Source organism: Nipponia nippon, unplaced genomic scaffold (genome assembly GCF_047370975.1).
Source record: "Nipponia nippon isolate SJK-2023a ecotype South Korea unplaced genomic scaffold, ASM4737097v1 scaffold_8, whole genome shotgun sequence".
Taxonomy (NCBI): domain Eukaryota; kingdom Metazoa; phylum Chordata; class Aves; order Pelecaniformes; family Threskiornithidae; genus Nipponia; species Nipponia nippon.
In genome coordinates this window covers 2521439-2545327 of record NW_028262402.1, presented here as the reverse complement: position 1 = coordinate 2545327, position 23889 = coordinate 2521439, and the positions used below count along the sequence as shown (strand labels likewise).

At 40.2% G+C, this 23889-nt stretch overlaps 1 protein-coding gene across 6 annotated transcripts in view; it reads left to right on the top strand.

Moving 5' to 3' along the window:
- Window positions 1-23889, top strand: part of LPAR1 (lysophosphatidic acid receptor 1) — a 78941-nt gene that overhangs the window by 9980 nt on the left and 45072 nt on the right. For 2 of the 6 annotated variants that reach the window (XM_087742325.1, XM_087742329.1), the window contains exon 2: window positions 13915-14083. In XM_087742325.1, coding sequence (XP_087598451.1) covers window positions 14024-14083 — 60 coding nt within the window. In that variant the 5' untranslated portion in view covers window positions 13915-14023. The other 4 variants (XM_087742330.1, XM_087742326.1, XM_087742328.1 and 1 more) reach the window with 4 other exon arrangements.

Sequence of the window (23889 nt, the reverse complement as noted above, 5' to 3'; positions counted from 1 at the left end):
ATTCTGATTGAAATATTTGTTGTTTCTGCTGAGCAGTATGTATGCTGAGGACCTAGTCAGAGAAGTTGAGTAATCGCTGAAGTATGGTGTGAATTTGCAACAACCTACTTAATTCATGTGACCTCTTGTATGCACTAAAAGCTTGTCTGCTAAACACAACTCAGAGTTAATCCAAGTAAATTCTTAAAATGAATTAGTCAAGCTGCGTGCTAATCCTCTGTGTTTACCTGCCTATTCAGACAGGCAGCAGCCTAAGCTTCATTAAACTTCGCTTGATAATTGAGAGGGGAAGGGTAGGAGGGAAAGGTGATGAAATCTTGGTGTTTTCTTCATCTGTCGCCTTTCGGGGCATATTTCAGAACTGCTTTGCATTTATAAATCTTGAATTCATGGAATGATCAGCATGAGCGACCTGAGGCCAAAACCCAGTACTCTGCTGCAGCTCTCTGCTAAGCATCCCTGACAGCTGCTGCTGCTGCTCCCAGGATATTTCGGGGAGTGTGTTACTTCCTGATCACCCCTAAAAGCTGTTCCTCAAAAACCCCAACTCGTTGAGTTGGGATGGTGTAGATGGTGGGGAATATGGTGCAGACCATGGGGATAAGGAAGCCCTTTTGATCTCTGCCAAGAAACTAGTAACCAGCTCTGATTTTATAGCATGGACTCTCAAATTCTGGGTGTATTGTCCTGAACACATCAGAGACTCTCATGGTGGGCAAGAAGTAATTACCTTTCATTTGTCAACATTAGGATTTTTGTTGTCTTGAGCTACTGGGTTTGCTCCCCCTCCATCGTGGCAAGATCAAAGGTAAGATCTTATTTCTGGGTCACTGCTGTCCATCAGATAAGTTTGTTTGTGGCCTTGGGAAAAAGCAGTGACGTGAGAATAGGGAACTTAAACCCTGTCATTAAGATAATTCTCTCCATTCTCAATTCTAAATTCTTTCAAACTTCATTCAGCTTAACTATGCAAAATACAGCACTGCAGAAATTGCCTGAAGAACAGTCAGTTGAACTGATGCAGATACCACAAAAATATTTCTGAAGCAGCATGACTGTTATTTCTAGTTTGAGGGGCTGATAAAACAGTTACTGTGTCTGCACTGGTGCTGGCCTGAACCATGTTAAGCTGATGCCTTGCAGTCTTTAATGTGCTTTTTTTGTGGGGAGTGGTTGGCAAACTTCTATTTCAGATAAACTTAATTAAACTCCTGTTTGCTCACCATTGGACAGAGTCCATGTAGATCTATACTAGGATGGTACATTTGTAATTTGGGTTTTGGGGTTTGGCATGCTTAATTGTGGACTTCCTTGGCTTCAGCATTTTCAGATTATTGTCTTTTGTGGTGGTTCGTTCTGCCTGAAGATTGAACATCTGTTATGTGGATGTGGGGGGGGAAGAAGTATTTGCTTTAACGCTGGCCCCCCTCAAAGCTGTTTAGAGAATTGTGACATTCTGTTATCATCCAGATGGTTTTTATCTAGTGAAAAGGATATTGCCTGAATGTTTAAGTGCAAACTTGTTTCAGAAGAATGCCAGCGTATTACTACTTTTCTGAGTTTTAAACAAAATGCAGATCATGTCAGGTAGGGTTAGCAAATGCAGTCTCTGTTGCTGATCCATGGAAGTGTTGAACTGTATCACTTTGTTTTTTCTTCTCGGAAATAAATATTAAATATCTGTTTGTAAGTTGTTGAGAAGGTTAAGTTCTTGATGCTTTTCCTGCTGAAGAGCAATAGCTGGAGAAAAGCATACTGATATCTTATATGGTGATTTATACCTTGATATAAGTGACTTTGCCTACTATTGTCTTCTTTAATGATACTGATTAGTAAGCAAAATAGTGATGAGAATGCACTAGGAGTTAAATTCTGTCAACTACCAGTGTGAGGCAATGCCTCTGTCTTGACTCTGTGTTGTGAAAATTGCTTCTTGCAATCCCAGTGCTCAGAATAATTTTAAAGAGCATGTCCTTGCTTGGTTTTGTGTTTATAATGGAGAAGGACAAAAGCATGCACCATACTTGCTTCTTTTACACACACACAATACTGGCAACAGTTAATGAAGCATCTTAAATGATGAGCTATCCATGGTGACTTTGAACTTTTCTCCCTCGTAGTTAACTTCTTCAAATTTAGTGTCTGTCAGTAGAAATAAACCATTTTAAAAGAGTTTCAGAAACGGTTTTGGAATTACTTATTTTAGAAGTATTCGGTACTTTAGAAGATGAAAGTGCAGATTATGAAAACACTGTCATGTGACAGCAGCTTCCTTGTGGTTGTGCTATGAGAGACCATCCACATTGTAGTTACTTGTTTACATAAGCCTGAGCAGATTGGCTTTATTTTCTAGCAGTCGGTGTCTAGCTGTATTTTTCCTCTTTATTTTCTGGTGATTCTTTCTTGAAGTATAGAGTAGTGAGATAATGTTGAAATTAGATGATGGCATAAATTATTACTCTGGAGTCTTCCTAGTTCACGTTGCTTTTACATGAAACAGAGAAATTAGAAGTTCACTTTCATGGATATCATATTGTTCCAGCACTCACTAATTCAAAAAAACCCAGTGGAGCTGCTGCTGCCGTTGTTTATTGAAGCTGGTGCTGTGGTTAGTACAGATGCTTTAAAGCAATTTTTGTGTGTGTGTGTTTGGTTTGGTTATTTTATCTTAAGCCGACCTGATCATTCTCTTCAAAAAGCTCCTAACACATCTGAAGAAACATGTGTGTACCAGCCAGCACCCTTTGCATTAAGGCAGATACTCGTTCCCCCAGGTGAGAGTGGGAAGAGGTTCTCCAGCCGTGCTGAGTGGCAAAGCGACGATGATCTCTAAGCATTCCTTAACAAGCAAACATTAATGGAGGTCATTAGGAGAACCTACATTTCTGATAAATAATGACTGAAATAAGTCTAGAGGTTCTGGATGGTAATGGGAAAGCAACCTGACGTGTTGGCTTTAAAGGAAGAACTGCAGGAAAATGAGAAAACTGAGGAAGCCATGCAGAATTTTTTTGACTTTTCAGAAAACGTTCAGAAGAAGCTTTTCAGAGAAGTAGGAGGCTTCAAGAAAAGATGAAGTATCATTTTTGGATTTAAAAAAAAAGCAATAAAGTGCTGCCCAAGAGATGGGTGTGGAATAGATACAATATGGAAATAATCAGGAAAGGAGGTTGAGCAAGTGAGAGGATTGCACTGGATGGTGCAAACTGACCTAGGTCAGGGAAGTAAAGAAAGTATTCTTAAAAAGGACAACTACACAAACGAAGTGGAAGTTTTGTCCAAGGGACTTGAAATCTTATTTACCATCGATGTGTAGCAGAGAGAGAAAAAGTATCCTGTGTTTAACGGAGAAAAGGAGCATGATTCAGTTGTGGACAGCACGGTGGTGGCACTTTTAGCAAAAATGTTGAGATTTGAATAGAAAATGATGAGTGCTTCTTGGTTTTGTTTTGTTTTGTTTTTTTTAATGTCATCTGAGCAGTATGCAGAGAAACCTGGTGTGCTGCTGCATGCCTTGTGGATTAGCCTGCTGCTGATGTGACTCCAGTTTGTACCATAATTGACATGACTTAGGGTGAGTGTGTTCATTATTTCACATGTTACAATGCCAAATACTATGGGTTTTTCCTTTCAAAATGTGTTTTCTGTTTATTAGTAAAATGTGGCATTTTCTTCTGATAGCAGAAGTCAGAACAGTAAAGATACAAATCCTCTAGAATATCCTGAGGGAAAGGAGTTGTTTCGGACACAGAAGACTAGAAAGACCAATAAAAATCTTTTTTATTCTTAATCAGATACAGAAATGTTACCATTTCCTGCGTTCATGATGGGATGTTTATGTGCCTTAGAAAAGACCTTTTAAGTGAGCATCTTGCTACCACTGACACAGAGGAGGGAAGATGTTTCTTATTTTCCCTTCAAGATGTTCTTGGTCATTTCCATTAATCTGAAAAGAAGTGCCACGATGGGCCAAATGAGAATCCGTTCTGCTTCCATCAACACTGTAGCATCATCTCCTCAAATAACCAACAACAGGAAATTGTGTGGGTACATGTTGCAGAAAGAATGGTGGCAGGGCTCTCTGACTTCAGCAGGGTTGGACCTGTAGCAAATGCTTGGGGAAGTGGGAGTTCTCCTGCCTTCCTTGCCTGCCATTGAGGTCATCAACAAAATGCATTTGAACTTCATGGGCACAGGATCAGACTATTGGTTTGCCAAAATAAACAAACAAAAACCCCAACCAAACCAAAAAAAAAACCCAAACCCAAACAACAAAAAACACAACCCCAAGACAAAAACAGTTCCAGAAAGAATGAACAGATTGTAATTTTGGGAATAATCTACTCATGGAAGAGCCTTCATGGTGGCCGCAGTAAAACTTCCAAAAGTCCCTTCGGGGGATAAGTATCAGAGCAGGTAAAGGAGAAAGGCAGACATGCATAGGTTGATTACAGACGCTTGAACTGTCTGCCCTTTGGTGGAACCCAGTGCATAACTGTGGTCAGCCTGCTTTTGTCATCTTCAAAAGGGGTATGAGGCATGGTGACAGGCAAAATAGAATGGCATATGGAAAAGATTTCCCTGCAAGATAAATGGTTCAGGGTAGTGTACTCTCTACTGAATTTTTTTGCATTGAAAATCTGTGAATAGATATTTTTTTCTTCTATATATTCAGATTGATCTTCTGCTTTTTGCAGGGGGGATGGGCAGGGGCTCTGGTCTTGCCCCGCTGGGATGGCTGGGAAGATGTCTCTCCTGACCTATGTGTTCTCTGTGAGAGCAGATGATTTCTCAGAGGGAGTGCCACTGCACAGTGGTACTATTTCATAGTTATAAATTAGTTCAGTGTGTGGTAAGTGAATAAGGTGACAGATTGTCTGCTTAATCTTGCAGCGGGGAAGAAGAGACAGTTTCACACAATGCTGCCTCTGCAGCCTTCATGAAACTTTTTAGCTTGGGTAAGGAGGCTCCACCTGACACATCTTTGCTGAACTCCTTGCAGGCTATATTCTATCATGGGAGGATTTAGCATCAGTCTTGTAGTACTCATATTATTGAGGCCAGAACAATGATCTTTCCCAGAATAGCCACAGAGCTCCTATTCAAAAAGGTTTGACTGATGTAATTTTTTTTTTTGAAGCACACGCTGTGCTGTGAATGCAAACGACGTAGATTCGAGATCCTCTGTTGATTATTGTGTTGTGGAAGAGTCCTACTGAATGCGAGGGTAATTTTTTTTAAATTTGAAATAATTTTCTTTCTAGCCTCGGATTACCACTGAAAACTTCACCTTTTTTTTCCTTACATAAGGAAGGCTAACAGCTGTATTGCACTCATGAAAGTGAAGACTAAGGCAGTGGAACTGTAAGTCTCTTGTAGCTTCAGGAAGTTGCAAACTTCCCTGGAGCACATTTTAAAAACTCTTAGAAGTGTACAGGTGTGAGTTGGCTGAAGGCAGAAGGGAAAGTAGGAAAGATGAGTTCCTTTTTTGTTTTTTTACTTCAGTAAAATGCTTTTGGACTTCTGCATTTTTATTCAATCTCATTAAGTTAGCTCTCTTATTCCTGTTTTTTGTTTTGTAAGATGCTTTTCAGGTAGCTGGGCAAGTTGAGGTTAAATTTCCCACGGTGCTGTTTGTTACTATTTTGTTTTGGCTTAAGTAAAAGCTGAATGCTCTGGCCAGCTGTTGCTGTTCTCAGTAAAGCAATCTGCAAGGTGATACACAGCTAAACATCCTGCTGTCCTGCTTTTGATGCTGTTAGTGGCTAAGACGTGGTTGTGTTATATATTATGCAGAATGTATGCTTTGGCTGACAAAGTGCAATCAAGGCAGGCATCATACAAACATAGAAGCAGATGTATTACTTACGTGGGACCATAGCAATAATAAAATCCCTGATTCTGTGGTGTGTCTTTGTGACACGGAATCACTTCCAAGAAAATTGTTTAGGATATTGTCGCTCTGAAGTTGGAGCAGCAGTAGTGTAGACAGTATCTGCTTTGACATGTTCAGTGGCTGGGTTAGATCTGAACTTGGGAGAGTTTTTGTCCTGCTTTTTTGGTTGTCGAAGTTACAAGGGCTCAGATTGGTTGAAAAAAAAAAAAAAAAAAAAAAAAAGAGAGAGACAAGCCAGAAAGCAGATGATGCACACAGGGTAAAAGGAGGATGTTTTTCAGCAGCCAGAAGACGGGATCTCCACTCTTGTGATCTAATCTGTTGGGTTATTCACGTTCTTTTACCCTGGTCTCCTCAAAGGTTTTGAGGTGGGTCAGGCAGCTGGAGGTCAGATGGCATGTAGTGATGGCACTTGCTGTCCAGAGGTCTTGCTGGAGGCTGTTCTCTCTCTCAGCGCTTAGGCAGGAGGCTGTCTCAGCCTACCTCGCTGCCAACCCTTTTGCAGATGTTTGTAAGCCTTCGCCATCGCATGGGACGTCCTGTAAGTGCAGCTCTGCTAGCGCTCCTGCAGCTCCGCACGTTAGGATGCGGCCCCCAGCTTGTTGGATGGAATATTACAAAATCTCATCGTCCGACGGTATAACCAAACAACGGTGGCAGGAGGGAGGGGTTAGTACTAACCGATTCTGGTTTTCGGGCCAACCAGCTCAATTGTCCATTGTAGTTGCCAGTTTATTTATTATTAACAAGTCATTTGTTGATGACAGAGAAACATTTAAAATACCACGTTATTCTTGTTGCATGAGTTCCTCCCTTCCTCCTTCCCTCCCTTTTAAGCCTTAATGATATTTTGTTTAGCCAGTTTCTTTGTTGTTCATCTGTTGTGTCAGGTTTGGGGTTTTTTTGGTTTTTTTGTTTGTTTTTTTTTTTTTAAATAATTGCTCTGGAAATGTTTGTGCTCAAACAGTGCATTACTTCACCAGTCACGGAAGTTCTGTGAGCAGAAATTATATGGATAGAAATTGATGCTGTTGGATTAACCCACTCAGCCTGCGAAAGAAAAGGTCTGATCTCTTAAACAATATCTGCAAAGAACTGAAATTTAATGTCAAAGTGAATTAACCATTGATTACTGCAAAGAAATGACTAGGTCATTTCTCCACAGAGACAGGGATTTGATGGAAAAATGTTTCTGGATATGGACTGATTTCCAGTTGTGGTTTGGGCAAATGTGTGTGCTGTGTTTTGGGGATAAGGTATTATTTAAATAAGCATCTTTTACTCTGTGTAGTTATTGCCTGTCTTGGTGCATGTGAAAAATGATTTTTTGCCCCTGTGTGATGTGCTGGCATAACAGCAGCATGGAAAATTCACCTCATTTCCTTTGAGGATCTCAATTTCTTCTGCAGATGTGAATGAGTAGCTCAGTTTCGTTGCATCTTCAGTCTGTCATTGATATTTCTTCTCAGACTGAAAAATCTGGCCAGTTTCTTAGGGCTGGTTGTAGCTGTTGTGATACTCACTCTTGGTAGTGGGAAAGGGCAGATACCATCAAGTATGTTTTACTCTGGGTTTGGGGGTTTGGGTTTGGTGTTTGGTTTTTTTTTTTTTAATATTTGCAAGGTAGAGATTTCCTATTGTTGTGTGTGAACCTTTCCATATGTTAGCAAATTCCAGTAAAATCAGTTTTTCTAGACAGTGAAGTTGGACTCAAGAAATGTCAGGTTTTACCGGCAGAGGCTGTTTCCAGGGGGGTGACAGCCAGCACAGGAAACGGAGTAATGTTGTCCCTTTCTTCTGGCACTCCCCTTCCAGACTTCCCCGATACCTCAGTAAAACCTCACAAATCCATTTTCACGGTGAATTTATTCATTCTTATGAAGAGCTTCCAAATGGGCAAGATGCTATAGCTCCATAGCTCTTTAAAGCAGTCTGTCCAGTGACTAGAAGGAACAGACAGGAAGGCTTTGGGAGGAGGCATGTTTGTATAACTGGTCTTCACTGGGACAACGGAGGGTAGTGTTGTGTGCGCTGTAATAACAGGTGTAACTTGGGCAATTTGTTGGTAGTTGGTCTAAAGGCATGCTGAAGAGTTGTAACCACTTCCTTCCACAAGGATGTATATAAACAGTGGTGCAGCCCAGTCAGTGCTCACATCGGTCCCTGTGACATCAGAAATAGATAATTGTCTTCCATGCTATTAATTACAGACATAATAATTTGTAACTCCAGTAGTGTAATTTCAGATTCACTGCTATTAAACCTGTTTAATCAGTACCATATACTAGACCTATTCTGATACTTACTGCTGTAGTAAGAGACGGATGTGACGACAGCCTTTATCCTGCTTTCTGGAGAGGTGTCAGGTGAAAGAGCCAGGCTGACACCAACCAAGCTGCAGAATTTGTACAATAAAATGTGTGTATTCAAATACGCACACTGTCAACGAAGTTTAACAGGGATAGTTAATTTTGTGCTAGCTTCTAAACTGTATTGATGCATCTGCTGAGGGAAGAGAAAGGGAAGTCTCTTTTATGAGACATCAAAAATTTGATGGTGAGATGGCAGGGAAAGAGTCTCATTGAGTGGAAAAAGACTTGTTGCTTTTGTTCAGAAGGACCGTAAGTCAAGAGTACAACAATGGGCCACACCATCTGTCTGGAAATCTCTTTTGTTTATGTTCTGCTTTTTTTGCCCAATACTGAATCACAGCTATTAACTTATTGCAGCTCTTTTAATTGCTGAGCAAGTTAATACAGGGTGCAGGAGGTTATCTTCATTCGCAGGCAAAATACACCCTTGAACAGAGAGAGAGAGGGGGCAGAACTGGGAAGAAATATGGACTGTAGAGGTAATAACCACTTAAATTAGTTCAGCTTGTCCTTATGCTTTTGTGGGTCATCCCCACATGCCTTATGCAGCTCATTCTGCAAATTTATTTGTCATAGTACACCACGTACCAAACTCACTTAAAGATTCAGCAGTCTGGTCCCTGATACAAAACAAGACGTTTGCTGAAACACCACTCCAGACATGCCATGCAAGGAAGGAGGAGGAAAGTCCTGAAGTGACAGGAGAGAGAGCTGGCATGTGTCTTTTCCCCTCATTTTAACCAGTGGTGAACTGATGAATGCGAAAAAAAAATGGAGTGCTGTGTTTATGCAAAGGCTTGCTGAAACTATCTGTTTCAGGGCAGTCAGTACTAACATCAGGATTTGGATTGCGTTACAAGAATTTCAGGGAGAGCAAGAGCGTTTTATCTGCATTTCTGTGGTGTGGTTTGCCCTTTGCCAGTCAGCTGAGAGTGTTTTTTTGTAGTTGCAGGTACCTCTGCTCACTTATGAAATCATGTTGACACATCTGGGGGGTTTTTAGGATTTTTTTTTTTATTAATTGCTTTAAAGTAGATGTCAAGAGAAGTTTTGGTGTTTGAAGAGTCACTACTAAATAACTTTTTCAGAACAGTTTTAAGCTAGTGAATTTGTACATCTACTGTTCAAAGTGACAACATCAGTGGTGGTGAAGGCTCTACTTAAAATAATATAAGGACTCCTAACTCTCTGTTAGGAAGATCCAATGCTCTGTAACTTGCACAAGAAAATCCAAATTTTTTGCAATAGTTCCTAGCAGTCACTATAGTAAGGGAAGGAGTAACAGGAAAGCCTGTTCTCTTTTCTTAGCAGCATGAAATTGAAACCAATTTCTCTGCCTTTCATGTTTATTTTCTTATACACTAGAAAGCGTATCCATAGTTGTTCTCTTATTAACCAAGTCATTACTGGAGAGTGGAAAAACACCCCCATGAGTCCATAGTAGGTAACTAAAAGTTCCTGTTATCACCATCACTTTAACAAGTGGTAAAATGAAGTGGTAGACAGGTCAAATCATTGCTGTTGCTCTTCCCTGGATGGTGTTCATTTGCCTTTTTTGCCTTGTAAGGCTGCTGTGGTGGGGTCATGCTTTTATTTGTGTGTTGAACAAACTAATGCTTACAAGCAGCAGTTGTTTGGTGAAGGAGGCTGCTGGAGATGAGTGATGCCAAATGATTACTTTTGGATGGCAAGACTTCAGATGCCACAGGAAATGTGGAATGTCTCTGAAGTGGCATCTGGAAGTGGGACCCTTATGTGAGATCTTTTTTCTTACTTTCTTGCCTTCTTACATGTTGTTCAAATGTTGGTGTTTTTTTCTGTGATGGGTTTATGGGCCCTGTCCATCTGGGATCAATTAGGACTTAAAACTGTCCTCTGAGAAACCATAAGTTGGGCTTTTATTCACTGCAGGTGTGCAAGGAGAGTAGCTTTGTTTAGCTAAGTCACATTTAAGAGCTTCAAGGTCATACCAAATCATCATCTTCAGAGTCATGTAATCCAGAAACTTGAAGTCTGTGAAGTCCAGCTGTGGTACCAAAAGATGCTCTGACAGGGGTGCAGGGAACCAAAGTTGAAAGACGGCAACAATGCAGGACACCTGAAATTGTCTGACACAGGAGACAGCCACAGATTGTGAAAACTCAATTTGCCCTTCAGTCCCTGCACCTTACTCTAGAAGAGGCATTATGTATTTGTAGGCCCAGATGAGATATGCAGTGATGCAGAAATTGTTGGTATTGCTGTGTCACTCCAAAACTGCAGATTGCTTGTACTGTGCAAGAAACTGGGGGTGAATAAGGGTGGTAATTTTTGTCATTCTAATGAATTTTTGGGAAGCAGTTCCTTCAAGATGATGTTTTTGTGATACATGATTGCATTTCTCCTAACTACTCCAAGTAATGACAAACCTGTGTGGTTCCTCTTTTCTGTGGTCTCAGACAGCTGATCCAGAAATCATGCTTAATCATAGTGTGTCAGAGAGCAATATGTTTTGTTTGGTGAGGATGTGTGCTTGCTCCTCACATTAGATATGCACTACTCTGCCGAGCATCAGCTGTTTTTTTTCTTTTCCTCAATCACAAACTCAATGTGTTACCATAAATGACTTTCTAAATGTTGTAGTTTATGGTGAAACATCATTTCTTAGAGATGAGTCACCTTCACAGAGGATAAGAAATTCTATAATCTTCATTTTACTAACTTTAGATACAGATCCAATGTGTTTCCCCAGTTAGCAGTTCTCTAGATGCACTCAGTAAAGACAGCAACATCTGTCAAGAGAAGAGTACATAGAGTGGTATCCACCTGCAACACCTGCAATTCCAGTGTTTGGAAATCATATTTGTGAATCTGCTTCAAAATTTGGGTATTTTTTTCAATGCTTTGTAGTGCAGCAAGCCATCAAAATCTCATTAGTTAAGAAGCCACTCCTGTGTTTTTGTGTTTCAGACTTTCTTTTTAATAGAGATTACATTTTCTGTCATAATGCCCTTTAGCAAAGTTCATTTGAGGATCCTGTTCCCTTTGTTTGCAGTTCTTGAAAAACACGAGGCTGCACCCTGAACTCACACGGGTATTAAGTTAGGAGCCACCTTTGTTCGCTTGAATGGAGTCAGCCTGCTTTTGCACTGCTGTGAAAACGCAGTTCCCTCTGCATTTTATTATTGCTGAAGGAGATGAGGCAGGTTGGGAGCGGGGAGAGAGTCCTCTTGTACAGTCCAACCTGTTTTCAGCTGGAATACTTTTAGGAGCCTAACCAGTTGGCAGGAAGTCTTAATCATTGTGTATGTCGTGGTCAGGAGGCTGAGAAGCAAGATATAGGCAGAAGAGCTTTCCTTCTCCTAGCCACATTGAGGGATGACTGCAATACAAGCAACGAAAATGCACCTAGGTGCAGAAGGGGATATAAGAAATGGTCATAGGCTTAGGAATTTTTTATTAATCCTGTGTTTTCTATTTCTTGGAGAGATGGTGAAAAATAACTACAGGCATATTTCCCTTCTCATCTGCGTTAAAGTGCTCGTTGGATTTGATGGGGTTAAGCTTCTTCTGACATCTATCTTCTACCTGGAGTACACAGAGCTAACTAAAGGCTAAACAGACTTAAGATTTTTTTTTTCTTAGTTTTTCTTTTCTGCTCTGTGATGCTCCCTAGTAAAACTGATCATTTTCTCTCCTTTTTATATGTGGCAAACAGGATTCTAAGCATACCTCTGATTTTGGTCTAGATAGTCTTCCCTAAAGTCTGCTTCGTCTATAATCTTTTCCCCATCTTCATTATCCAAGAATGGCAGCATTTCAGGATTAACAGAAAAGAACAAATTTTAAAAGAAACTAACAATGAGCTGCTGTAAAGTAGGTGCAATGGTACTGCTGCTTCTAAGCGTGTTCTGTGAAGAACAGAAACAAAGGTCTTATGAAATCTTATTTAAGTTACATTTGTGACAGCTCACAAGACAGTGATGAAGTGTGCTGGTTGAGGATCTTGAGGCTGTTGATGGAGTTTTACTGAAAATCACTTTCGTCTTGGTCAAATAGCAAAGCTTCCCTAAGACAGAAAAGCACTTGTTTCAAGCTGATGCTATCTGTTTCCTTCATCTGTCATGCATAGTGAAAAAGTTAGTGAATATCAGAGAACAGGCAAAACTCTGTTTTTAAAAAGAAAACAGGAAGCCTGAAGGATGTGTAGCTTGGTTCTTTGACTTCCAGAGAAGTCTTTCTTGGAGGAATGCTAAATCTCCATTTTCTGTCCTCTCCATGAGCATAGTAGTAGAAATTTGGAGCAAGGAGTGGAAAGAATGAAAGGTTACTAGCAAGAAATGAGTAGGAAAGAATAGGGGTCACTGGAAAGCTATATAAAGATGGAAAAAGTGATCCAAGAGCTTGGAAGATGAGACAGCTACATGTGACGTAAGGCATGCGGGGATGTGTTGAAATGTGAAGCAGGCATTTCAAGATGATGCTTTTTAAGAAGGAGGAATAATTTCCACAGTGGCGTGCAAAGACTGAGTTTAAATGAACAAGACACACACACACACAAAAGACATAACTGACTCAGAAAAGCATGTGGAGTGCAACTTTCCTGCAGCACTTATCTGTTTTTTCTTGGCTTGGTAAGTAAGTGTTGCCTTTGAAAAAATGAACTGGAGGCCAGGAAAGTTACTAGAATTGTCTGTATGACTACACCATGGTCTCAGTTTGAAAAATACTAGTTACGTTTGGGGTCATTTTTGGTGTATTTTTTGGATGCTGAAGGCACTTAGCGCGAGTGGTTTTCTGCCGTTACTTACAGAGTAGGAAGTGGTAGATAGAGCAATAGGTGTCTTTCCGAAATCCTTTTTGTGGTGGCTAATTTGTGGGTTGTGTTGTATATGTCTGGCCTGATTGGGGAAAAAAACTGCAGCAGTCTTCATCTGGAATTTTTAAATGGGCGTAATTTCTTGGCCATTTACAGTTTTCTCCCCTTTTGTTTGGTTTTCTTTTCACAAAACAATAGAAACATGTGGAATCTGATCTAACCTTGATAAACATGATAGGTATGGAAATTACTTCATTCTGTTGGATGATCTGGTCAAACTTTACATGGCAATTCAGTATATTCACCTACAGCAAATCTGTGCCTATCTGGCAAAAAAAATAAGTATGGTTAAAATAAATCAAGCATAAGGATGTCATACTGTTTAAGTTATTTTTCTTAACACAGAGGAAAAGTTCCTGTGATCACCAAACTGCAAAACAATAGTTGTTGAGGAAATAAATGTATCCTAAATTCCAGCAAGTAATGCTATGAGTACTCTTCTGTGAGGTTTGTTTTTTTTTTTTTCTTTTGGTGTGAAAAAAAAGTTAACATGATTGCAATGCTCTGTAGGTGACCATCTTCCCTTGCAAATGTGTACATGGTCTATGCATTAGCCTTCTTGCTGTATTCAGTTTGTGTGAATTCTACTTTGTGTGGTTGAGTGAATTGTTTTGCTGTTCTGGACCAAATTCCAACGTGTCCTTTGCAAATCTGTTCTGAATGGTCATGTAAGCAAGTCGGGTTGTGCAAACTCACAGGCTGGTTTTGCAGCAGCCGAGGGGCTTGGGTGTTGACTGCATACCCAGTTGTCTTGTTATTCTCAACTTTTTTTTTTTCCTTCCCACTAGGAGCAAATGCCAGCATGACTAGGGTCTGACGAAGTGCTTCTGTGTTCCTACCAAGGGTTTGCGGGTGCAGAGGAAGGGTGCAAGGACAGCAGGGACATTTTGAGCTACCATGGATATCCCCACTGATTTGGTGCCGTCCTCCATGATGTCCCAACCTGAGGTGATTGAGGTGAGTAGACCATGATAAAACTTTGGCAGCTGAACTGACTGAACCTCTTTCTTATTTCCTCATTGAAACCTAGCTTTTTCTCCTGTCTCACTTCTGAATCATCGAGGGAATTTTTCCTGAAATATTGTATTAAAGACACTCATCATTTGCTAAGAATGTTTTTATACTTTGAGACATGACATTGCTGTGTTATACTGCTATTTGTAGAAGAAAATATATGGCAAAATACAATCTTTATTGACTCCATGTAGGTGGTCCCTGCACTATGGTTTGATTTTTACTGTGCCTAATGAATACAAAGTAGAAGAAGGTCATAATGTGGTTCAGTTGCAATAATACCACAGGAAATTTCAGGTTCAGTGTTCTTATTAGAAAAGCTAAAGTTTTAAGCCAAAAGCAGCAGTAAAATTAATAATATACTTACAATTACTAACACACTAATCTTGCTTTCATGAATCAAAGTGTGTGTTTCAGACTTGATATTTATAAATACCTAGGTGATTTCTTCAGCTCCATGTACTGAACACAAGTATTTGTGTCTTCTGGTGAAGTAAATACTACAAACAGAAAAGCAGACGTTAATAATAGTCAAGATTTTACCTCAGGCTTTTGTCTTCATAGAGACCCAAGTGTCTGTTGCAACTTAAAACTTTTAAGGATGTATATTTTACTGAAGAGGGAACCACAATTGATTAAGGTAGATGTCAGAAAACTGGAGATCTAATGCTTATTTTTCTTTTTTTGTTGTTGTTTGCTGGAGATGCTTTGTCTCAGGAGACTACAGCTCTAAGCAATATGCACTGAGAAGTGCAGTAGTTCAGATATCCCTGGACCCTGTGAAGTTACAGAAAACATGTCCGCTAATGTGTAGTTATGTGAAATGAGTTGAATCTGAAATCTGCTTTGGAGAAACGTCTTTGTGCTCCTCTTCCTCCTGTGTTTCAAATGGAGAACTAGTATATTTAAAAAAGATTTACGTTGCTTTTCAAGTGTCTGTCCCTGTTAGGGTCAGAGAAGGATTTTGTCTTTACAGCAGAACAGAATACCTGGTACAAGGTGGATGGTGTATGCTTGCATCCCAGGCTGCCTGGCTGCTGCTGGACGCTTCTCTTTCTGGAGAAAGGCTCCCCCAGGCCATCTCCTTGTGTGCTCTGCACTTGCATCCCTGTGTCTGTGGGTTCTCTCTTCAGAGCCTTGTTATGTATGAGAAATTTGTGTATCTAAGGATTGCTGTTCAGGATAAATGCCTTCTCGAAGGGAAAATAAGGTCAACTGTGGTGCAAGAATGAGTGGAAGAAACACTCTCACTTGTAAAGGACTTGATGATCAGCATAGTCACAATTCTGTTGTACTTACAAGTGAATAAATGCACGTCCTGTGTCTGCAGGGAGTTCCTGCTGAATAAATCCTGCCCTGGACTTGCATCACAAGACCAAAGACTAGAGATACGTGGATGATTCTGGTCATTGACTGGTAATCTAGACAGCTTTCCACACTTGGGTTTTAGAGACTGTGCTTCAATGAGATTTGACTTGGGAGCCAAAAAGAAATGGCAAAAGGAAGCAAAGGAAAGACTGGTAACTCAATGTGGGAGGTTATGGTAGAAAAATATCATTCTCTCAACCTCATGTTGTAAAAATGGACTCAAATTTGATATCCATATGGGCAGACTTACATGCATGCATGAATTCCCAGAGATTTCAGTAAACCGTTGTGGATCTGATGGTTGATATAAGGCTTCAATCCTATGTAAAGGAGTAGCAGCTCCAAACAATCAGGTGGGAGCCATGTGTATGTTTCTGAGGGTAAGGAAGAGCTTTTTAACAGGCAAGGACGTAGTGAGACACATAGCTAAAGAGAGGAATCATTAGATGGAAGTATTGAAGTGAAGCACTTTTCAGACTGGGACTGCATGGGCTTGCCTTCCACATTTGTGTTGACATATAAATGAATTTTGGATGTAGTTTAGAAAACTTTATTCATTAAAATACTTTTTTCTGGGGAGGTGACGACGTTATTTTGCCTTTTAAAACTGAGCAGATGCCACAGTGTGCTGCAGAAGACATTTAGAGACTAATGTTCTAAGGAAGGATTTTTTTTTTAAACTTGGAAATAGCCTTGCATGCCTTCTGCATGAGCTAGATGGCATCTCAGTTACAAAAAGAAGTGTTTTGCTACTTTCCTTTAAACTTTCTTTATCTTTAATCCTTTTTTATCTTTTATCTTTAAACTTTCCTTTAGAATTGCCAAGATAGTTGGTTTCCTTCACATTTGGTCAATTTAGTCTTAGAAATAAATACTATCTATTTTGTATACACATGTATGTGTATACATCTCAGTAATAAATATTCCTCTGCCTATCATCAGTCCTTTAACTGCACAGGGCAAACAGGAATAGACTCTTATTTACCACAGAGGAGAATCCCAGAGACCTCAGCAGGACTTTTTACAATCCCAAGCCCCCCCAACAGGTTTTTGCTTGGGCTTTAATCCTACAGATGCTTGTGGTGGCACCCCAATGAGGGAAGTTCCTGCTAATTTAATTGCAAATGGTATCTTTCTCATTATTTTTCTTCTGAGTCAGGTTACAAAAGATTTACATTTAGGAAAGTTTTTGAAAGTCACTTCTTGATACCAGGTGTGAAATTGTTGTTACTGTTTTAAAATATTCTTATTGCTAGTGTGTCAACGTAGGAAATGCTTTTGGTGCTCTCTACAACCCTCTACTGAAGCAATACATTTTTCACAGTCATGCATTTGCCTATGCACTGACCTGTCCAAAGCTCTCTGCTCCCATCTTCTTTCCCCCCAGCAGTATCTTGTTACCAGAAGTAAGGAGTGATGATTAAGAGCACAGATTTAAGGCATCTTGGTCATGTTTAAATGAGAAGCATAAGTAAAGTTTCAGTGTAGTTTAGCTATCCACAGCTGAAATCTGGAATAGAAAATAGTTCTGGGACACCATTCACGATATGTCAGAGAAGTCAGTAAAACAAAAAAATTCCAGAACATGCTTTGAGTTTTTGGCAACCGGGTTTTATTGTAAGGCAGAAACTATTGATTTCAGATTAGATAAGACATTATGCTCCTAAAGAGAGAGAAAAAAAACGTAGAAGAACTTTTTGATTCTTAAGTTGGGGATATTTTGTGGTACATGTGATGACTTCATACCTCAGCTATGTATAAGCAAAATTATATCATAGAAACCTGATTAGTCTGATAATGCAGTAAGCGGAAAGTTAAGTAATTCTTTAAGAAGCATTTAGCATCCCAGAGGGCTTTGCTGTTTGCTAAAAGGAAACATGACAAGTGGTGATCTAAACTGATTAATGTACTCTGTGTAGTGATTAGTATCTTCTCTCTTTGTGAATGGCATGAGATGAATTCTGCAGTAAAAGCTTTGAAGAAGAAATGATTTGAGCTCCAGTTGCTTAATGAACCAGGGACTTCCAACAGTGCTTCAGAAATGCTTAAAACAAGAAAACAACAAAAATTCATCATTCTCTCTTTGCTTTTGCCAGCAGTGGATCCTACCAGCCAAATACTAGAAGTAAATGAGTATATTTAAATAACTGCCTTGCAGCTGTTCCAAAGAGAAATCCAGAGCAGTTTTCATTATAGTGGCTTTTCATGGCTGTGTGGTTACCAGAGCCAAAAAATACTTCTCCCATTCTGTGCCATTGAATACTTCTCTATTTTCTCTTCTTTTTGTTTGAATTACAGTGGAAGAGACTTAAACTATCCTTGCCACAGAATGGTCATCCTCAGTAGCTTTTTCCTCTTTAGAATGATGCTTGAGAACAGACTCCTGTAGGGTGGCACAGCTGTTGTCACCCCTTTCCCCAACAAAGCCCAACAAGATTTGCATTTTGGATTTGGTGCCCAAATTAACAAATGTGCTGATTTTTCTCTCCTCTTCTAGGTGAGTAAACAAATTAACCTCTTTATCAAAACAGACCTCTGGTGGTGGTAAATAAGGTAAATGAGAGAACAAAAGGAAATGGTGAGACTGGAAGAAACAATTTGCAATTAGAGGTATATCCACCCAGTTACAGGCATCATAGGGGAAACTTAAATACCAGAATGCTTTTTTTTTTTTTTTTTTCATTCTTACACTAGATGAGATTACCAGGGGTTCAAAATAGATCTCCATTTTGTTCAAAGTAGACCAATACTGCCTTATAGGCTGCTGCTCAGTACTGTATGAACAAGCTACTGATAGAGAACCCATTGTTGCCAGAGACCTGAGAAAGAAAGATTTTTCTATATTCTGTTTATATGTTTCACAAAGCAGTGCATCAAAGCAAAAGCAACCCAAACTTCCTGATGTATTTCAAGAAAAAAATGTATTTGTCATGGTAAACACAGGATAGTCGTCTTATTTCCATTTGAAAATCTCAATTTCCAGCCCAAAATGAAATTTGCTATGCTCATTAACATAACTTTGAATAAGCATTTTGCTTGTAGGCTAAACTCTGTCAAGTGCTTACTTTGCTGGTTTGCTTGGTGAGGAGTGATGGAAGGTGTGCCCTGGAGATGGAAGTAGCCCCAATAGCCTACAGCATTTTTTTCAGCATAAAAGGCCAGTCTTTCAGCTGCTGGAGCCAAGAATTAATTCCCAGCTTGGCTCACTGAGCACTGAACTGGGCCCAAAGGTTGCATGTTGCAATTCATTATGCATGGAAACTCACTTGGGATGTTAGAGGTGCAGATTATTTTTTTTTTTCCCCTCGCATTTCTTCCACCCTGATAGCTTCTGAAGTGACACAGATAGGGGACTGTGTGCTGCACCTCTCTCCAGAAAGCTCTTCGCGGGGCTGGGGTCTTTGGGGAAGGTCTGTCCTGCGCTGCACTTGTCCTGCACAGCACCCTGCAGGGACTCACAGCAAGGCTGGATGTCTGGCTGTGATGTTCAGGTTGAGGATAAGGCAGGAAGGCAACCAGCGAGTGAACTGGGTGAGATAGTGGAGAAGCCTAGTCTGCATCATGACACAGACTTTTTTTTGAAGGCATAAGAGGTGGCATATTTCAGGCACTAAATTAGCTGATGGAATATAATTGCCTTCCTGTGTCCCCACAAAGCCAGGAGGTGTTGAGCCTATACCCATGTTTGGCTAATGTTTGTGAAGCTGAGCTTGCTATGAAAGATCCCTCAGAAGAAAATGAAGCTTCAAGACCTTTGCAGAAACCCTTTCTGTACTCTGCATGGGATGTTTGGGCTCAACTACCCAATTTGGGCTCAACATGCCCAATCACGTCTCTCCTAGTGGCAAAACCAATTAGCTTATTTTTGCAATACCTCCACATTGCGGTGGTGGCCTCCCTTTGAGAGGAGCTTGGAAGGCAGAGATGGGGCGGCAGAGAAGTGCTATGTGATCTGGGAACAAATCTTTAGTAATCAGTGTTTAAGCCATCCTAGTAATGTAAGGGGGGAAGTGGTGATGTAGAACTATGCCCTGATTCAAACAGTCTTCATGTCGTCCTCAACTGGAAAACATTCATCAGAACATATAGGTAGTGCTTGCGAGGGATGCAGCTCATCTGAAAATGCTGGATCTGAGGAAAAGAAGCAACAATACAGCAGTGTGTGAATTATTGGGTAGGTGGCTGGAGAACTGAGTTCACTCTCTGTCTTTCCTTGGATATTTTTTTTCCAATTCTTCTAGCTTTTTAACTTCCTAAATATCCTTTTGCTTGCAGAATTCTGCGGTGAAAGAGACTCCATGTCCATGTGCAGCAAGCAGTTCCTTTCTGCAGCAACAGAAAGCGCAAGAAGTTGAAACCACTGAGCTGGCGATCTGGCGGCCTGTTGCGCCAGCTCAGTATGCTCCTGACTATCACGAATGCTCTTGTGTTTGAGTAGTGACTTGCATGGCTCCTGGTTTATCTATCCTGAAAAGCTGTAGGGCTGAGTCAAGGTATTTCATACGTGATAATTGGTGATCCTGGCATCTTCCAGAAGAAAGGCATTTTTAGCATTAGCTGGACTTCCTGCTCTCACCCATTCCTTTTTTAGCCCATGGAAGCTATTTTTGAACTTGCTTTTGTAGTAGTCAACAGTGAATAAGCACTAAGGAAGGTCAGCACCCTCCCTGGTTTTATAGTTGATCTGTGGAGGTCGTAATCATAGTTTCCAAAAGGATCTGTGTCACTTGTGAATTATACCTTCCTCAGTAGAAGTAAAGTTGCCTCTTTTTCCAGTGTTGCTGGTGATTGGGTCTCTTTGGTACATTGAGTGTCTAGATATGTTGCATTACCCTTTTCAGGTATAAACTGTAGGATATAGAGAACTTCTCAGTTCAATTTCTAGTTTTTGGGACATTTGTTAGCTCTGACACTCTGTTGTAATACAGTCTACTACAAAAGCATCCTAAAAATTATTGGATATGCTAGCTACTGCCACATGATCCATAAGTAACTTTATGCTTTAGCATGCTATAGGTCAGTTAAAGGGATCCCCTTGCAAAGAGTCGTTTGCTCACATCTTTTCCGCTGTGTGAAGGGCAAAATGAGTCTAGTCAAATGAAGAAGTAGCCTGCTGTGACTGAACCACCACATCTTAACATTCAAGTTTTTCTTTAAGTCTGCCACATGATTACTTTGGGAGATGCAGTTCCAAAAATGGTATGTGAGGAGCTATTGTATATTGGTGGTAGGGGTTCATACTTTCATTGTGCAAATTAAATTATATCTGTACATAAGGCATAGTAGGCATAAGGCTATAATGAATCAGGACCCTTGTCTTGAGACTCTTTGATTTTTTTGACTTAAATTTTGGGTAAATGCCTCCTCAACTTCTACTTTCATCTTTAAAGGAAACACCACCTTTTCCCCTTTATTTTTAAACCTCTTGTTTCTTTTGTGTTCTTCAGTATGAACAATAGTTTGTGTTTTTCATTAGGTAATGGAGAAATTTTTATTGCAAATGGGAATTTTTTTTCTCATCTGTGATAACTTTACTTTCATAAAACCTGTGGTTTTGCAGTTGCGGGTTGAGAAAGTATTTACATATTGATTCAATTATTCCTATACTTACTTTCTTATGCTTATTTTAAAGATATTCTTAATAGATACCCTTACTTGGGGATTTTGAAATTGGTGGTTCCCAGCTCTAGCCTTCCTGGTATGTTGGTAAAATTCAGAGTATTTAGCTAAACTGAACGCAGTGCTACTGCTTTTCCATTTGCTGCTGCTGCACTAAATGTAGAGATTTAAGACACCTATTGCTGTTTTGGAGTCCTAGTCTACCATTCCCAATTCTGCATTTCCTCTGAAATATTTTCTGGATTTCTGGGCAGCACTGAGAATGATAAATATTGGGTTTGGGATCCAAGGGTAGCTACCTCAGAATTAAGAGCTCATCCTGTATAGAATGAGTCTCCTCCGAGTCTCGCAGACTTCAAGGAGACTGCATGCAAGTTGCATGACTTCTGAAAAATTGAGGTCTCTGGCTTGTACTTGGCATTTCATTGTATGCAGAATTGTCATCATCCTCAGAGTTCCTTGCCAAATAAATTGCTTTTCATCTCCTTTCCGTGTTCTGGGTAAGAAAACAGCAGCATGTCAAGGTTAATTCAGTAAAGGGAAAAAAAGAAAGGAGCAGACTGTGTTTGGAGCGTTAAGAGTTAAAATATTTTTAAGAGTTTTCTTGGATATGGAATCATTTTTGTGGCTTCCAAGTTTTAAAAGCTCTGTAAAAGTCAGACCTTAGTATTCTAAGAACGTTCAGCTCTGTTTCTCTCAGCAAGGAATAAATGCACCCGTGCCTGCTGGGGGGGTGGTCCTTCTTTTTTTTTTCCTTTTCATTTTTTTTGTTAGGTGGACTGAGAAACTCTGCAAACTCTCAGATTGCAGTGGGTTTTGTAAACTGATCATTTGCCCCTCAGGCACCTTGTGCTAACTAATGTTTTGTTTAGACAGTATCAATCAGCGGTGTTTGAAAACTTGCTGGTGTTTGTTTTCCACCGTAAGCATCTCTCCATGCACAGCCCTCACCAGGTGGGCTGTCACTCACCACCGAGCTGGAAGTATCCAGAGCTCCCCTCTAACCTTCCTGCTCCAGGCAGCCAGTGGCTTCTCTACTCTGGTCCCTTCCTGCCATGGGGAAGAGCGTAATGGGCTGCTCACCCAAGAACATCCCATGGGCATGCTATTCCATGCCTTGGATCTAAATCCTCTACCCCACTCTTTAAGCTGTGATAGAGAGGTGGGGCAGCAGCAAGATGAATCAAGCACGAAACACTGGAAAGTTGCTTACGTGGGCTCTTCTTCCCAGTCTCCCCACTGCCACCCCAGTGGCATGGTCCTGTACCACCAGAGGAGAGGAGCCAAGAGGACAAGTATAGCAGACAGTGGCTGAAAAAGCCAGTGCCAAGGTGATGTTCTGGCCACAGGATGACTAGGTGTTGACTGTAGAAGCAGAGTGAGTTTTATTTATTAAGTCTTAGAGACAAATTTCCTGATCTGTGTGTACTGTGTTGTGGTTATAACTGGGTCTCATGATTTTAAGAAATTTAACTCCATGTACTCGGGATTTTCTTGTTCTTTGGTTTGGACAACTGTGTCCTGAGTATTAAATCAACCTCACATGGTTAGAGGAGGCTTTGCTTTTAGCCTGCTATTACTCCATTTTGCTTTATCTGTCTTGTTGGTTTATAAGTCAGATGTTTTCTTTTTCTACACAGATGTGTCCTAGAGGTTTAGTTAACATGGGCAATTTGCAGCTCAGTTTGTTTTAAACTTTTGTTGAGATATACTAAATGGATGAGGTAAATCTCAGGGCACTGAACATCTGGCTTACCCAGGCAATGAAACACACTGAGTGGAAACTTCAGGAAATTAAAATATAAACTTCCCTGCCCCTTTTCCTGAAGGGGCAGGAGAGGGGATGGGTCTGCCTGCTTGCATATGCCATTATGGTATGTTAACACTTTCGGTACTCAGAGATATGTTATATTTCCCTCCCACTTCAGCCTTTCCAGTCAGATAGCAGCATCACGGGTAAATGTGATGCCTTGGGATTTGTGTGTTTGTGACCCAGGAGGTCAAAACCTTCTTGTAAGATATACACTGGCATCCGAGAAAGCTGATTGCCTGGAAGTCCCCTGTTTGAACTTTTGTCAGCAAACTGTCTCTTCTTCTGCTCTTCTTTTCCTTGGGACTGAAAAGATTGCATTTAAAGGAGATTCCAGGTTTTAGATTAGCATGCACTAAAAACAAAACTTATCCAAAATCCCTTATGTGAACAGAGAGTTTTGTTCCTGTGTCTTCAAAATGAAAGAAGAAGCCAGTGAGCTTCATGCTGTTCCTCCAGGATTACTCAAGTGCTGTCATGCTTTTAAATTTAACAAGTTTGACTCTGTAGTGTTTTACATGTTCTTATGTGTGTTGCATACATTCAGCCCTGGCTTGGCATTTTGTGAAAAAGACAGATGCACAGCACTTATCAGTGCATGTTACAGTGACCTTTTTTTTATCATATCTTGTTTCAGATTTCATATGAAATGGCTGGGGAGGATATTACAAAATCAGGGGAGAATTCACATTCTAAGCCTACATGCCAAACAAAAAAAAAAAAAAAAAAAAGGAAAAGAAAAATAAAAAGGGAAGTAATAGCTACCACATTTTAAATTTCTGAATTAAAAACATGTTCTGCCAGGTGTATCTGGCCTCTCTCCACAAGAGCAACAGTGGAGCAGGAATCGTTACATATGGGCAGCAGCCGCCTGAAAGAAAAAATTAGATCGACAAATATATAGACAAAGAGAGAATTTATTCGGGATCACAAAAGTCCACTAGATCCTGGA